Source organism: Saccopteryx bilineata, chromosome 3, assembly GCF_036850765.1.
Source record: "Saccopteryx bilineata isolate mSacBil1 chromosome 3, mSacBil1_pri_phased_curated, whole genome shotgun sequence".
NCBI lineage: Eukaryota > Metazoa > Chordata > Mammalia > Chiroptera > Emballonuridae > Saccopteryx > Saccopteryx bilineata.
The window spans coordinates 295,209,383-295,226,923 of record NC_089492.1 but is presented as its reverse complement, the minus strand read 5'-3'; the positions used below and the strand labels follow the sequence as shown (position 1 = coordinate 295,226,923).

Sequence of the window (17,541 nt, the reverse complement as noted above, 5' to 3'; positions counted from 1 at the left end):
TAAATTGGGTTATATCACACCCTTCCTCCCATGCGCGAGTATCCCAGCACACCTGCAATAACATTCTAAGATGTTACTGCGGCTTTCAGGACCCTGGGTGCCTCTCTGGTCATGTATCTTCCATCACTCCCTTTCGTGCCTGAACACTCTGGATACACAGGTCAGGAGAAAATACTACCTGCTCCAGATAAATAGGCAAAGGGTCAATATTCAGAATCTATGAAGAAAATCTTTAAATCGAGAAGTAACTGCTACACGAACAAATGGAATAATGCAGGGAGCGTATACACAGGCATGTCACGGAAGAGAAGAGAAGCCAAGTCAAGACACATGTAAGTATGCTCCGCCTCCTCACCAGCAGGCAGGGAAATGACAATACGATTATATAGAAAGAGACCTTTCCCCCTTCATCTATGTCTTTGTCAAAAATTTAAATTAAAATTTTTTTATAACTTACTTATTTTTTTAAAGATTTTATTTATTCATTTTAGAGAGGGGAGAAGAGAGAGAGAGAGAGAGAAGGAGGGGAAGAACAGGAAGCATCACTCCCATATGTGCCTTGACCAGGCAAGCCCGGGATTTTGAACCGACGACGTCAGTGTTCCAGGTGGACGCTTCATCCACTGCGCCACCACAGATCAGGCCAAAAAATTTAAATTTTGAAGTAGCCTCTAAGAGAGCAATTTGGAGGCAACTGCTGCATTGTCAAGGTGAATAATAACGACAATAAGAGCAGCGATTCGTTATTAAACAGTATATAGGCATTATTTATTTATTTATTTATTACCTTCACAGCCACCCTGCGAGGCAGCAAGCCTACTATTTCCTCTGAACAGAAAGAGAAACTGAGGCACGGAGATGCTCAGTGACACACCTAACAACACAGTAGTGGCAAAGGGCCAAGCCAGCCTCTGACCCCGGGGTCCCTGGGCTGCCACACCCCGGCTCCAGTTCCTTCTTCCTTCCCCAGCCCCCACGGTCCGCAACTACAGACCCTCGGGGCCCCGTGCGGAGTGGTTGCCTGAGCGAACGCGGACACACTTCCTTGTGCCTCGGCAGGGGACGGCCGACTCGGCCCACCGTGGCGAGCGCCACACCTCCCACACCACCCCCACCGCCCGGCTGGCGCGTTATCCCTGTCGCCTCTCCGCCCCCCTTTCCATGCCCCCCTCCCTGCGGGCGCAGGCTCCCCCGGGGCCGGAAGAGGAGGGGAGAAGGTGGCCCATCCACCCGGACTCCCCCCTCTCCGCCCCCACCCCTGCCTCCCACCCAGAGCCTCCGCGTCTGCGCAGCCACGACCGCTGCGGCGCCAGCTCTGCAGTGCCGGGAAAGGGTCTAGTTGGAGACTGTGAGTACTTCTAGGGACCCCGCGGGCAGAAGGGGGCGGGGAAATGGGGCTGGGGGCGCGGGCGGGCGGGCGCGGGAATTTCAATGGGAGCGCGCGTGTGTGCCCGGGGTGAGGGGCCACGGGGCGCTCCAGGGAGGCGGCTCCGAGGAGGGGTCTCCACCAGCCCAGCCTGTGGGAGATGGCTGGGTTGGGTCCGTTTCTCGGCCAGGCGCGGTCTGTTTCGGCCTCGGCTGGAAGAGTGGGGGTCGGTGGGGGGTGGGCAGGATGACCCTGCGCTGATGTCCCTGCATCTGTGTCTGCGCGCGCTCTGGTCTCGCTGGGGCTCCATGTCCGTGTGAGCTCGCGCGCGTGTGCCCCGTGCGTGTCTGGGCACCTGTGTACCCCCCTCTCAGACAGACAGGCTTCGCCCCCCCCCCCCCCCCCCCCCGGCTCTTGAGCAAAGGCCTTCTCCGTTTGTTCCGTAGAGGCGTAACCCTGTCGGCCGCGGAGAACTAGGGCGTGCGGGACATTAGCAAAAGGACGCGGAGCGCCGCGCGTGCCCGACATCCCAGAGCACCCAGGAATCGGGGCCGCGGGGCTGCATGACCATTACTGTGCTTGGTGGTGGTGGTCGTCGTCGTTGTTACTGCATGTCCGTCCTTTCTGCGCGGGAGGACTTCTTTGCCGTCTCACTGGGCAACACTGAAGCTGTGGGTGTGAACTCCCTCGCGTACCAGCCCCCCCCCCCCGTCACGCCCCCAGCTTTCTCCGTTCCCTGCCCTCCTCCCCTCTCTCTCCCCAGGGCCCAAGCAGATAGATCCAGCTTCTTCTGACCTAGACCCGGTGAGGCTCTTGTCTTTTCCCTCGGTCACGCCTCTCACCTGCATTTCCTGAGCTTAACCACATGATGGATTCTGTCTCATATTGAAAATAAAACAAAAACAGCAAACAAAACAGCACTCCTGCCATCAAGGGGCGCTCTCACCCCTTTCCATCAAAGGCCAATTTATTTATTTTTTTCTCGGAAACTGTTAAGTCTGGAGCCTCCTCTCCGACCTCTTCCCCCTCCCCAACCTACAGTGACATCGCCAGTTGGGGACCCAGGGCCCCACCCAGCCCCACCACTTGGCTCAGAAAGTGTCTTCCTTTTCAACATTTGACATAATCATCGGCATTTTAAAATACAAAAGAATGGCTGGCTGTGGGCTGCTTATCTTTGTGGTTAGAGTGCCCACCTGGATAAGCTAAAGTTGTGGGTTTAATCCTTGGTCAGGGCACATACAAGAAAAACAAACAAACTAACAAAAAACCAAAACAATGAATGCAGAAGTAAGTGGAACAACAACACATCGATGTTCGTTTTTCTCTCTCTAAAAATAATTAATTAATTAAAAATAAATATAATAAGATGCAGAAGATGGCATCCAAAAACACAGATTGTCAGTGTTCTTGTAAGAAATCAGAATGGTCACAATGGGCTTGCAGTTTCACTCAGCCAACACTGGCCATCACGCTGAATAATAGGACAGCTTCTTCAGACCAGGCTCCCAATCTCTCCTTTGCTGCAATCCCCACTGTTCCCTATAGCCTCTCCCCATATCGGGCATCCGTTGCTACTAGCCCACTTTTTCCTTACAACAGGGAAATGTTTTTTGTGTTCGCAGTCAGGACTTTACAAAAGACCACACCATGGTGTTGATTGATTCTGCAGAACCGGGTCCAAACAACACGACCAAATTCATGGCATGGGTAATTCAAAAAGCCAGAGTTTATTCACACACACACACACACACACACGGACACAGAAATGTGCGGCGGACCACAGGTGAAGTTTTCTGCCCTTTAGACAAATTTGTATTTTAATTTAGTGTTCTGCACTCATGGCGTCTATAAAATACACAGAGAGATGGGTGTGGAGTGTGCTGCTCAATCCAAGTGGAGCTCAGTGAGTTTGTACAAGGTCTTCACCCCTGAGACCACCACTGACATCAATATATAAAACACCTTCACCCCTCACCCCCCGCCAAAGTTCCCCGGTTGTTAACAGTTTTTACCATGAAGATAAGTAGCGTTCACTCTGAATGGAAGCAGTTTTTGTACAAAGAATATGGCTGATGGCAACATTCCAGGACAGTGTTTGTCTGGACATATGTTTTTGTTTCTCTTGGAGCATGTAGGTAAGAGTGGAATTGCAGGGTGCTGGGGTGCCTGCACGTTCGGTTTTAGAAGATGTCGCTAAAAAATCATTTTCTAAAGGGATTGAACCTATATAGGCACCCGCCACTTTGCACATGTGTTAGCCCGTTGATGCGCTGTCAATGACCTCAGAGGGAGACTTGGTTATAGATGGCAATCCAGCATCACTTTAAAAATTAGTATCGAGGGTAACCATGAAAATAAACGCAGGGGAAGTAAGACAATATCCTTATATCCTAGCTGAAGAGGGAGAGAAAGAAAGGGAGGGAGGGAGATCAAAAGGATATTAGAGCCCTGGGCAGTTGGCTCTGTGGTAGAGTGTTGGCCCAGCGTGTGGATGTCCTGGGTTCGATTCCCCGCTAGGACACACAGGAGAAGCAACCATCTGCTTCTCCACCCTTCTCCCTCCTCCTTCTCTTTCTCTCTCTCTTCTCCTCCTGCAGCCATGGCGGACTGGGTTTGAGCAAGTTGGCTCCCAGGCGGAGGGTGAGGCTGTGGCCTCGCCTCAATCGCCAAAGTAGCTCTGTTGAGGCCCCAGATGAGCAGAGCATTGCCCGGTGGGAAGCATGCCAGGTGGATCCCGGTGGGGACGCATGTGGGAGCCTGTCTGTCTGCATCCCTGCCTCTCAGTTAAAAAAAAAAAAGAAAAGCATATTAGCACTAAATCGAGAATCAGGCTACTGAAACCACCTCACACTTGTCAGAATGGCTGTCATCAATAAACCCACAAACAACAATTGTTGCTGAGAATGTGGGAGAAAAGGGAAACTTGTGAACTGTTGGTGGAAACGCAGACTGGTGGAGCCATTGTGGAAAACAGTATGAGGTTCCTCAAAACATTGAAAATAGATCTGCCTTATGACCCAGGGATTTCACTTCTGGGTATGTACCCAAGAGAAATGAAAGCGAGATCTCAAAAAGAAATATTTTGCACACTCATGTTCATAGCAGCATTGTTCACAGTGGCCAAATGTGGAAGCAACTCAAGTGTCCATTGACTGGTGAATGGATAAGCCAAGGATGTGATCTACACCTACTGTGAAATCTTTTAAAAAGAAAGGGAATTCTGACACAGGCTACAACATAAATGAACCTTGAGGACATTATGCTCAGTACAATCAACCAGACACAGAAAGTCAGATACTCTATGATTTCAGTTATGAGAGGTTCCCAATGGTTAAATTCAGAAATGAGTGGTTAAATTCAGAAAGACCAAGAGTCCAGTGGTGGGTGTTGGGGGCTGCAAGCAGAGGGGCGAGAAGGGGAAGTTATTATTGAATGGAGACAGAGTTTCTATTTCATAAGATAGAAAAGAGTTGTGGCAATGGATGGCGGTGTTGGTTGCACTACAATGTGAATGCACTTAATACTACTGAACCAGTGCTCTTCAAAGTGGTTAAGATGGTACATCTTTTATTATGTGTATTTTAACTCAATATAAATACTAAAGAGGAAAGAAGCCAAGGTCGCTGGTTTGAGCCCAAGGTCGCAAGCTTGAGCAAGGGGTCACTGGCTCTGCGGTAGCCCCTTGTCAAGGCGCATATGAGAAGCAATCAATGAACAACTAAGGTGCTGCAACAAAGAATTGATGCTTCTCATCTCTCTCCCTTCCTATCAGTCTGTCCCTCTCTGTCCCTCTCTCTGTCTCTGTCTCTGTCACACACACACACATAAAAAAAAAGAGAGAGAGAAAAGAAGGAGAAAGGACAACTTTCTCTCCCTGGCACTCAACGTTATCTACCCCTGGGTGTCTCCAGAACCACCCCTGGGCTGTCCTAGGGGTGGACGAGTGCAGGGACCATGACAGTGAAGGCTTCCAGGCCAAGGAAGGAGCCTGGCCTCCACCCATATGGGGAGCATTGGAAGCGTCCTGACCAGAGGTGGGGGGTCTCAAGGAGGATGAAGCTGGTGGGGTGGGGAAGTACGGTTTAGGGAGCAGGGCCAGTGTGGTCGAGGGTGGAGTGGACCAAGGGGACAGACTAGCACCAGGCAGGGTCAGCATATTCTGAGGCCAGAGCAGGTGGACTGAGCGATTGGTTGGGTATGGGATGAGGAAGGGACAGGTCATCAACAACAGAGCCTGCAGAGACTGGGGGAAGGGGTACCGGGATGCTGAGGACCCTTCAGGAGCAGGGAGAGACTCAGGAAGCAAAGTGTGCTGGGGGGTGCGGGAAGCAGGCAGGGGTGTCTGAGGAAATGGTTTAAATTTGGGTTTCTGGGGTCTGTGAGACACCCTTCTCCAGAAGGAAGACCTCAATGATTGGTCATGTAGAACAGTGGTCCCCAACCTGTTTTGGGCCACGGACCGGTTTAATGTCAGAAAATATTTTTACAGACCGGCCTTTAGGGTGGGACAGATAAATGTATCACGTGACTGAGACAAGTGTCAAGAGCGAGTCTTAGATGGATGTAACAGAGGGAATCTGGTCATTTTTTAAAAATAAAACATCGTTCAGACTTAAATATAAATAAAACGGAAATAATGTAAGTTATTTATTCTTTCTCTGTGGACTGGTAGGTACCTAATGGCCCATGGACCGGTACTGGTCCGTGGCCCGGGGGTTGGGGACCACTGATGTAGAAGAAAAGAAGACATTCTGCACCATCTAATAACGGTTAGTTTCTATGATGAAAATGTTACACTGGCCTCGGGCATGGCCAGCTGGCTCAATGGTAGAGTGTCAGCTCGGCGTGTGGAAGTCCCAGGTTCGATTCCTGATCAGGGCACACAGGAGAAGGGCCCATCTGCTTTACCTCCCCTCCCCCTCTCCTTTCTCTCTGTCTCTCTCTTCCCTTCCCGCAGCCAAGGCTCCATTGGAGCAAAGTTGGCCAGGGCGCTGAGGACGGTTACATGGCCTCTGCCTCAGGCACTAGAATGGCTCTGGTGGCAACAGAGTAATTCCCCAGATGGCAGAGCATCACCCCCTGGTGGGCATGCCGGGTGAATTCCAGTTCTCTGCGCATGCTGGAGTCTGACTGCCACGTGCTTCTCACTTCAGAAAAAAAAAAAGTTACACAGTCTTCACAGGGGCAGCAATCACTGTTTACCTGTTGGCTCTGACCCCCTCATCTATATCTTTTCTTTTCTAATTATTTAGAAAGCATGGGTTAATAGCATTATATAAATTTCAGATGTACAACATTAGAATGGGGTATCTTTGTCCTCCATCATGTGCTGACCATCTGAAGTCCTGTCTCTTTCTGTTACTCTCATCCTTGAAGTTATCTGCACCCCCGTGTTCATTGCAACACTCTTTATAATAACCAAGACATGGCCTGACCAGGCGGTGGCGCAGTGGATAGAGCATCGGACTGGGATGCAGAGGACCCAGGTGCGAGACCCCGAGGTCACCAGCTTGAGTGTGGGCTCATTTGGTTTGAGCAAAAGCTCACCAGCTTGGACCCAAGGTCGCTGGCTTGAGCAAGGGGTTACTCGGTCTGCTGAAGGCCCGCGGTCAAGGCACATATGAGAAAGCAATCAATGAACAACTAAGGTGTCGCAACAAAAAACTAATGATTGATGCTTCTCATCTCTCCATTCCTGTCTGTCTGTCCCTGTCTATCCTTCTCTTTGACTCTCTGTCTCTGTAAAAAAAGAACAACAACAAAAACAAGACATGGAAACAACCCATGATCATTGCTTGATTCTTGTATGTGCACTGACCAGGGATGGAACCTGCATCCTTGATGTATCGGGATGATGCTCTTTCCAACTAAGCTACCCAGTCAAGGCATTATCTATTTCTTTTTATCTTACTGCAGGAATATTTCTTGTGTGTGTGTGTGTGTGAGTGTGTGTGTGTGTGTGTGTGACAGAGATAGAGAGATAGAGAGAGAGGAACAGATAAGGACAGACAGACAGGAAGGGATAGAGATGAGAAGCATCAATTCTTTGTTGTGGTTCCTTAGTTGTTCATTGATTGCTTTCTCATATGTGCCTTGACAAGGGGGTACAGCAGAGCCAGTGACCTGTTGCTCAAGCTGGCAACCTTGGGCTCAAGCCAGTGACTTTGGGCTCAAGCTGGTGAGCCTTCCTCAAACCAGATGAGCCCATGCTCAACCTGGCAACCTTGGGGTTTTGAACCTGGGTCCTCCGTGTCCCAGTTCAACTCTCTGTCCACTGCTCCACAGCCTGGTTCAGCAGCAGTTTCCTTTGAAGCAGATTTCAGACCTGGTCTCACAGGCATTTTTGATTGTTGAGTTGCTAACTTCCCTTTGAATCTAGAGTTTCTGCCTTGTGCGCATGTAAGTGTGTGTGTGTGTGTGTGTGTGTGTGTTTAATTTTTCATTGATTTGATAGAGAGAGAGAAAGAGAGGGAGGAAGGCAAAGAAAGAGAGAGAGAGAGAGAAGCATCAACTCATTGTTCCCCTTTACTGTTCCATTTGGTTGTGCACTCACTGATTGCTTCCTGTACATGCCCTAACTGGGGCTGAAATCCATGACCTTGGCACACAGGGATGATGCTCTATCCACTGAGTCATATGGCCAGGGCTGCCTTGTAGTTCTTAAATGTGATCTAACAATTTCTACTTGTATAAACCTAAGCAAGAAGAATACACTTCAGCCTGACCTGTGATGGCGCAGTGGGATAAAGCGTCAACCTGGAAGTGCTGAGGTTGCCGGTTTGAAACCCTGGGTTTGCCTGGTCAAGGCACATATGGGAGTTGATGCTTCCAGCTCCTCCCCCCTTCTCTCTCTCTCTCCTCTCTCTCTCTTTCTCTCTGTCTCTCTCCTCTCTAAAATGAATAAATAAAAAAATTTAAAAAAGAATACACTTAGACCTGTGGTGGTGCAGTGAATAAAGCGTCGACCTGGAAATGCTGAGGTCGTCAGTATGAAACCCTGGGCTTGCCTGGTCAAGGCACATATGGGAGTTGATGCTTCCAGTTTCTCCCCCTTCTTTCTCGCTGTTTTTCTCTCTCCCTCTCTCTCTCCTCTCTAAAAAAAAAAAAAAAAGAATACACTTACAAGAGCTTTTTATTGTTACACCAAAATAATTTTTAAAAAGTTACTATTACCGAGGGCAGGCTGTGGGTTACATAACACAAGGTCAGCAACACATACCATTTCCTAGAACAAGAACACAGAGCCAGAGTTTTTACAGTCTCAGGATAAAAGGTTTCATAATTATAAGTTATAGTTTAGACAGCTTCTTGCAAACAGCCTCCTAACTTTTGAGTTGGCAAGCTATAGAATGAGAACATTGAAGAATAGGTAGTTTTAAATTAGATCTTTAACTTGAACCTGGCAAATGCTTCTTCTTCTTCTTCTTTTTTATCATAACAAAGAAGATAGTTAAGGCTGCAGGAGGCTGGCGGGAAGGTGGGTTCTTCTCTCTTCAGCCAGAGCGTTTTGGTATGTGACTGTCTCCTAAAAGCTGGCTCTATGCTCTGGGACATAGCATGAGTGCGTGTGTGTGTACCTGCACACACACGTGTGTGTGTGTTGCTTTATTTGTATCCAGAGCACTCATCACCATTTGACATGCTATCCCTTACTAGAACGTAAGCCCCAGGAGAGCTTAGAAATAGTGCCTGGCACCAAGAAATAGTGCCCAGCACACAACAGCACCCTGTAAATATTTTTGATGTTTGAATGGCTAATTTGTTGAATGACTAAATGTCTGTCAGTCCTCAGGTTCTGAATCCTGTGCCTGGAGAACCGGACGGGACCCTGGGACAGAAGGAGAATATCACTTTGGAAGTGTCACCCCCTGGAGACATGCAGAGTCTCAGGCCAGAGCATCTCCAGGGGCTGCTGGAGCCCGACAGGACCCAGATGCTGCTGCCTCAGGAGAGCGGGGCCTGGGAGAAGTGTGACACCTTCGATGAGGACTGGGTGGGGGTAGAAGTTGAAGCACCCATCTATAACAGTGACGAGAAGGGTGAGGGGGCAGGGTCCCCTTGGGAGGTGGTGAGAAAGGTCGTGGCAGAACCAGGGAAAGACAAGACGTTCATTGCTTCACTCACTCATTGAACACGTTTTTAGGCAGCCCTGTGTGAGTCAGCTTGTGCTACGTAACAAGTCAGCCCAAAACATAGTGGCCTCTGGGTACCACTGGTTGACTGAGCAAAGAACACCTTACTCGCATGCCCGGCTGGTTTGAGGGTACTGACTTCAGGCTGCACATGTTTCCAGCAGGCTGGCCCAGGCTTATTCTCAGGGGGTGGTTACCATGGGCAACAGAAAGAAACTCCAATCCATAAGCACTTTGAAAGCCTCTAGTGGCAACCCAGTTGCTCACGGGCCAGTGGTCAAAATAAGCCCCCTGGTCAACCTCTGCAAGAGTGAGGGAGGAGGCCACCCAAGGGTGTGGATGCAGGGAAGCAAGATGACCCTAGTGGAGTTCAGATTTCAGTGGAGAAAACAGACCATAAACAAGTTATTATATAAAAAGGAATGTTGTGACATGGCCAGGGAAGGTGACAAGAGCATGAGAAGAACTCAGTTTTCCCAAGAGCGAGGGGAAAAGCCGTGAGGACAGCCAGAGCCACACAGCAGTGACACTGTTGGTGAGCAGAGTAGAGACAGGCCAGTTATGGGACAACTGGTAGACCCAGGCAAGGAGTTGGTTTATTTGAGTATTAGGGTGAAGACTTTGAAAAGGAGAAAGACAGGACCTGCTTTGCATTTCCCAAAGATTCCTCTAACCCAGTGGTTCCTTCGGCTGGAAGCGAAGGGGTGAGGGGGAGGGACAATGTCACACCCCACATCCCCTCCCCCGACACTTGGCAAGGTCAGGAAACCATTTGGATTATCATCGCTGGGAGATGCAACTGCCATCTAGTGGTTGAGGCCAGCCACGCGGCTAAACATTCGCGAGCTACCGCACAGCCATAGCAAGGGGACTTGTGCAGCCCAAAATGTCAGGAGCGGGGTTGAGCAGCCCTGCTGTCCAGCACATATGAGAATAAATCGTAGGATGAGGAAGTCCAGGTCTAGGAGAGAGGTGGCCTAGCTGGTGGTGGTGGACATGGGGGGGGGGGGAGGAGAACTTGCTCCAATCAAGCCATGGCTGCAGGAGAAAGAAGAGAGAGAGAGAGGCGAGAAGGGGAGGAGTGGAGAAGCAGATGAGCACTTCATCTGTGTGCCCTGACTGGGAATCGAACCCAAGACATCCACACTGTGGGCCAATGCTTTACCACTGAGCCAACTGGCCAGAGCTTCTCTGGCTCTTTGTACAGGCCCTTTACTGCATTTGGTCAGAGACCTGTTAAGGAAGGGACTATCTTACCCATTTGACAGGGGAAGGAACAGAGACTCAGGTGGCAGAGCACACCAGGTGACCCACTGTAAGCCTTCCAAGTATTTAGGGACAGGATTAGGATCGGACTTCGGGTCGCTAATTCTCTCTGCCCCAGCTGAACTACATGGGTGTGTGTGTGTGTGTGTGTGTGTGTGTGTGTGTGTGTACACAGTAGGATATTAGCAGAAAAGGGATAGGATGTCAGATGGGAAAAGCAAGCAGAGCCCCACCCCCAGCAGCTGGACTGGTCACTCACACATGGCTCCTTTCTCCCCCATTTCTCCCACCCCACCAGACCTGTCTTCTGAAGAGTCCGGGCTTCCCCAAGAGTGGAATTCAGTGGAAGAAGATGAGTCAGAGGAATCCCAGGTACGTTGGGGTTCCTTTGTCTCAAATGCCCTGCCCTGCAGATTTCAGTGATTTGCCACAATCCTTTCCTGCAATTTCTCTGCTCCACAAAAGTTTCTTCAGGGATGTGAGTACCAAGAGGTCACCCATGGGAAACAGGACACATTTCTATGGTAGTCAGACATGGCATAGAGGGTTTCTATGTGGTGTGTATAACTCCAATCATGCATAACCTCAACCCTTCACTCATAAATTCATCATAATTTAACTATTTATTCATCTGTTGCTACATCAGCCATCCAAACTTTCATTTGTCTACTCACCCATAAATCCATTTACCCATCTGTCCATTCATCATCCATGCATCCATCCATCCATCCATGCATCCATCCATCCATCCTCCCATCCATACACCCAGCCACCCAGCCACGCATCCTCCCATCCATCCATCCATCCATCCATCCATCCATCCATCCATCCACGCTATCTGTCTATCCACTTATCCATCCTTCCATTCATTGACCTTCCCATCCACTCACCTTCCCATTTATCCATTTATCCACCGAACATCCACCAACCACTCAACTGTCCTCATTCATTCACCCAATATTTCATTCACTTGCTCATTCACATACCCATTCCACCCATCCATGTATCTAGTTATCTATGTACTTACTCACTCACCCATTTATCCATATGCAGTCAGGCAATCCATCAATCCACCCATTCACCTACCCATTTACTTATCCTCCCACCTATTTATCCATCTACTAACTGTTGGCCATGATAATGATTTAGATACTATTCATCCACCCATATGCCTACTCATCCATCCATCCATCCATCCACCCACCCACCCACCTATCTATCCACCCACCCACCCACCTATCTATCCATCCACCCACCCACCCATCCATCAAACCACTTAATGAGTTTTAATCCAAATACTACAAGTCCACCCAAGCTGAACTATCAAGCACATTCTCTTCATTTAAAGAAAACATTATCTTGGTGTGAGGGGTGCATAAGACATAACTAAGTGAAATAATAACTGTGAAATAATAACTCTGGTTCTGTTACAGAAATATTTATCTTATACATCAGAAAAGTTACATAACCAATCTGAGCAGCACATGAGGGTCCCATCTCCCAATCACATGTCCAAAGTCCAGCTCAGACTGGTTTGAACCAGAAAGAGGCTTATTGGCTCGCAGCGGGGGTGGGTCAGAGGAGACGGAGGCAAACCCTGAGAAGGTAGAAATAAGCGCGCTTTACAGTGTGATAACCCCAAGGAAGAAGGCGTTAATTCTGTGGCCAGGAGGCTTATTCTAGAAAATCCCAGAAGGCAAGAGACAACAGCCTTTGGTTTGGGGGTGAGTAAGAATGTCCCAGGAAAAGCAGCAGAACAGACAGTGTACACAAACGCATGGTGGCATGGCATGGCAAGACCCAGGGGCAAACACTGGCGTTAAGGGGAGAGCAGAGGGAGGTGTGGGTGGAAACTTGGCCTGGAGGACATCATTCCTTCCTTCCACAACTTTTCAGTGGGCACCTACTGTGTGCCAGGCAGTGCCCAAGGCACCGAGGGTACCACAGTGAATAGGATAGAAATGGCTCCTGCCTTCATGGGGTTCCAGTCACTGAGGTAAACAGACAACAAGCAAAAGAAGTTGCTGAACTATACATTACGCCAGATGGCAATAAGTGTCAATGTTTGGGAGTACAGGGTGGGGTCAGGGGGTGTTAAGAAGGGTAACCAGGGAAGTCCTCGCCAAGAGGGAGGTATTGGTGTAAAGACAGGAAGGAGGTGAGGAGTGAGGCAGACAGATTTCCAGGGGGAAGAGTTTTGAGGCAGAGGGGCACAACACGTGCGAAGGCCCTGAGGCAGAAGCTTGCCTGGCTTCTGTGAGGGACAGCAAAGGTGATCAGTACATCTAAGGAGGGGCGGAGGAGTATTGGAGATGAGGTCACAGAGGTGAAGGGGGCAGGGGAGGCACAGGGTTTGTCAACCAAAGCAAGAATTTGGCTTCTACATGGTAAAGGTTGAAGCCGTAGGAGTGCTGTGAAGAAAAGGGGGACACGTTCTCACTTCCAGGTTAACAGGACTTCGTTCACTGCCAAGTTCCATGCCAAGGAGGTTGGGTGATTTTTGTGGGCAGTGGGGAGCCCCTGAAGGGATTAGAGGGTCACAGTGGTCATTCTGGTAGTCTATGTGAAAGGAAGTGGGTGGATGAGGCAGAGGAAGAGGTGTAGGGGCCGCTCACGGATCTCCATGTAGGAAAAACACTGAGTGGAAATGACACAGGTGAGAACTGCCGCTTCCCTGGTACAAGTTGGAAGCGATTCTAAGCGCTTCTCTTTATTAACTTATTCACTGATGTGGCGCTCATTCATTCATTATTAACTCCTGAGAACCATGAGGTAGTTACGATGGTTTTCTGCCCTTTAAGATGAAGAAACCAAAGCAAGGGGAGGTGCCTAGAGGCCTGTGACATCATTCATTCATTCATTCATTCACTCACTTTTTAAAATTATTATTATTATTATTTAGGTGAAAGGAGGAGAGATAGCGAGGAAGACTTTTGCATGCACTCCACCTGGGATCCACCCTGCAGCCCCATCTGGGGCCAATGCTTGAGGGCAGAGCTATTTTTCGTGCCTGTGGCTGTTATGCTCCAACCTAGCTATCCTTAGCACCCCAGTCCGATGCTTGAACCAATCAAGCCACTGGTTGCAAGAGGGGAAAAGGAAGAGAAGGGGGCGAGGGAGGAAGGAGAAGCAGAGATGGTCGCTTCTCCTGTGTGCCCTGACAGGGAATCAAACCCAGGATGTCCATATGCCAAGCTGAAGCTCTATCCACTGAGCCACTAGTCAGGGCCCACTCATTCATTTTTTAGAATTGATTGATTGACTTTAGAGAGAGGGGAAGGGAAAGAGAAACATCAATTTGTTCCACTTATTCATGCATTCACTTGTTGATTCTTGTATGTGCCCTGACCAGGGATTGAACCCGCAACCTTGGCGTATTGGACAGTGCTCTACTCCGTCATGGCTCGTTCAACCTGTCTTTCACCTCTTTTATGGGATTTTATTTTTTTTGGATGTTCACTACTCACCATCTCTCCAGATTACTCATTACATCACATCTATCCACAAAACGTCTCTGACATCTTAATAGCAATTTGCAATAAACACATTGTTAATTCAGAGAATCGCCACCATGAGCCATTTTGTCTTCCCATCTTCATTGCGGTATGTCTTTCCATCCATTCATTCATTGGGCAAATATTTACAGAGCTCATACTCTGTGCCAGGCACTGTTCCAGGCACCAGGAGACAGCCTTTAGCACACCAAAAGTCTTTGCCCTCACGGGGCATTGGGGAAAGAAAAAGCCAGGTATGGGAGGTGGGTAGGGCCAGCATCTCTGGCGGAAGGTATTGCGGTGTGCTGTTCTAACAGAGAGGTGAGGAAAGGGGCTTCTGAAGAGGTGATGGAAACAAAGAGGGGGTGGATGTGGGGAAGAAAGTCTTACGGACTTTGGGAGAGAAAGCATTTGAGGCAGAAGAAACCATACAGGTTGGGAAATCAGCATGTTTGCATGCAAGGAATGACCTCAGCTTTGGAATGTCCTGTCTGGCTGGCCCAGTGATCAGAAGCTGAGGTGGAGGAAGTGTCAACATCAGAAACAAGACGATAATGGCTTTGCCCAGGGTGATGGTGGAGGGGATGGGAGGGACTTAGGGATACCTGGGTCAGGTGACGTCACAAGCCGGTGCGACTTGTGACTTTGCAGGTCTCAAGTGGGAATGGCGGAGGATTAGAAAATATACACAGAGAGAAAAAGGTTGGAATTGGGAGGACTCATTGCCGAGCTGCTGGCTTGCAAGAGCGAGCCTGCACCCCCAAAACACTTTATTTATAGTGCAGAGAGCAAAGCCATTTGCAAAACAAAGAGAGCTCAGGTACAAAGTCACACATTTCTGAGGCAAACCAAGAATTCTCCCAAGTGCAGAAAAAACCACCACGCATAACATCTTAACTTCACAAAACAAAAGGTAAGAAGAAAACTGCCTCCAGTCTCTTTGGGGGACATGGGGGATGGGAGTAGAAACCATCAGCATTATAGCTAACACGGAGGTGCGGGGAAAAGCCTGACCTCGTCAGCTCACTGCCAGTCCCCTACATCTCTGTCCCTCCAAAATCTAAAAACTGTCTCTGGCAGCCTGCTTTCCCACAAGGTCCCGTTTAAGATTAGCACGTTAGATGTCTGAGGGGAGATGCACACACACACTCACTCACATTCAGGGTCCTTAGAGTCTCTAGATGGTATTTAAAAACGGTAAGACATTATATATCCCTTTGAAATTCTCATCCCATGTACTGTTACCGCCTCCTCTTCCGGGTCGTAGCGATCCTACATATGGTGATCCCATTTTCCCCGCAGATAACCATGGTGGCCTCTCCCTTTCCATATTTATTCTTTTTTTCCCCCTCCCTCCTTCTGTTTCAGGGCTTCATGGAATGGCCAAAAGGCCCACAACAAACGACCTTAATCCTGATCATGTGTGTGCTTTTTCTGTTCCTGGTGTTAACAGGGATGCCTGTGGTGTTCTTCGTTTAAACTCGTTTTCCAAAGAGACGCCCTGCGTCCTGGTAGTAGGGAAGCGTCCTGGTTCAACACCAGGAATGGGTATTGAATCTTAATTATCAATGCCTTTTACACATCCATCAAGATGATTTGTTTTTTAAGTTATTGAACCTTCTAGTGTGAGGTGTTATGTAACTGTATTTCGTTCAACTGAAGACATCATGGACTGTAGAACGTTTGATTTCCTACACCCCTGAGAGAGCAAGAAATGCTATTTCGTTGGAAGACTCCGCCGACTGTATAAACGAGTGATTGATGAAATCTGGTCGATTTCTGAATATCAGATGATTTTTGTTTTCCTAGGATGGCAGGGCTGTTTCTTGATATTTTCTGTAGGATCGGAGCTTTGTTGCGTTATGGGTATCACAGCTGAGCTGGCATCACATAAGGACCAGGATTACCTTTGCTCATTCCCTGTGTTTTTGAACAGTTTCTGTAGTTTGAGACATATCAATCAAGGAATCAGGTCCTAGAGCTAACTAGGGGGCATTTCAGCTAATCCTTGGATGGTTTTCTCAGTTTCTTCCTGTTATCAATTTATTCATTCTTTATTATTATTATCTTTTTACTAATTTTGATGACTTAGTGGTCCTTTATGCCACAGAATAGTCTTTATTCCACTGATGTTTTCAGATTAGCAGCTCAATTATGTGTACTACTTTATAATTAAACAAAATCTTATCTTTGGTTCGATCCCCTTTCAACATCTGTTTACGATTGATGCATCGTTATGAGATTTGGGCAACGTTTTTCGAGTTTATTGTTCTGAAGAACCAGCCTTAGGATTTATGTGTCCATTATTTCTGTGCTTTAAATTTGTATCGGGTTTATCTTTCTATTCCTTGTCTCTTTTTGATTACTTCATTCATTTGTATTTTTTTTAATGACATGCTATAATAGTATAGTTAGTTATACAAATGTACTGCTAATTATAGCCTTGGTCACATCGTGAAGTTCAGTCATTTGTGTCCTTGTTCATGTTGTCTAAATATTAGATTATCGTGTTTCCAACAAGTGCTTTTTGGAAAGAACTCAGTAATAGTGTTTATTTGAAACTGCTTTTGTTTTCTTGATGGACTGCACTGTGAACAGAGAATGTGGCCTATCCTATATCTGCTTCCCAAACCTTTTAAAAAGCTTGGATGATGGCCTAGTAGACCACGTCCAATGTCTGTATGCATCTCGTGGACATTTAAGAGGAATATGTGTTTTCTGTTTGTAGAATTGAAAACTCTCCGTGTCTGTTAATTAACTCAATCTTATGAATTATGTTGTTCAGAGTCAGGTGTTATATCATTTTGGCCTGCCCCATCTGTCAGAAACCAATAAGGTTATGTGAAAATATGTTAGTACAATTACGTTTGTCAATACATTTTTGTAATCTTTGCTTTATGTATGCATAAACTCTGTAATTTGATGCATATTGTAAACACAGCATTTTTATCTCTTTGCCAAACAAAAAAAGATATGTGCACACCATACGCAGTGCCAGCATTCAGTAGGAGCTCAATAAATAGTAGTGAAAACTTGATTCTGAATCCTTTGTCAAAAATAAACAAATCGTCTTTAACCAATTTAACCCTATGCCTTACATTCTTCTATCTTGTCTGATAGTGGTTGACATTCTTAGCCTGATTTTTTAAAATTCCTCCGTGAGGGGAGATAGTGAGGTAGATTCCCGCATGCACCCTAACCGGGAATGCAACCCGGAAAGTCCATATGCTGGGCCGACGCGCTATCCACTGAGCAACTGGCCAAGACTATGTCGTCTTGT

At 47.8% G+C, this 17,541-nt stretch overlaps 1 protein-coding gene across 1 annotated transcript; it reads left to right on the top strand.

Moving 5' to 3' along the window:
• The first annotated feature begins 1,283 nt into the window (after window positions 1-1,283).
• On the top strand, window positions 1,284-17,298 carry SMIM17 (small integral membrane protein 17). The gene is made up of 4 exons (XM_066270942.1): window positions 1,284-1,348; window positions 9,155-9,408; window positions 11,066-11,139; window positions 15,630-17,298. Exons 2-4 carry the CDS (start codon window positions 9,246-9,248, stop codon window positions 15,738-15,740), a joined length of 348 nt encoding a protein of 115 aa, XP_066127039.1. The 5' UTR covers window positions 1,284-1,348; window positions 9,155-9,245; the 3' UTR covers window positions 15,741-17,298.
• Window positions 17,299-17,541: the final 243 nt, after the last annotated feature.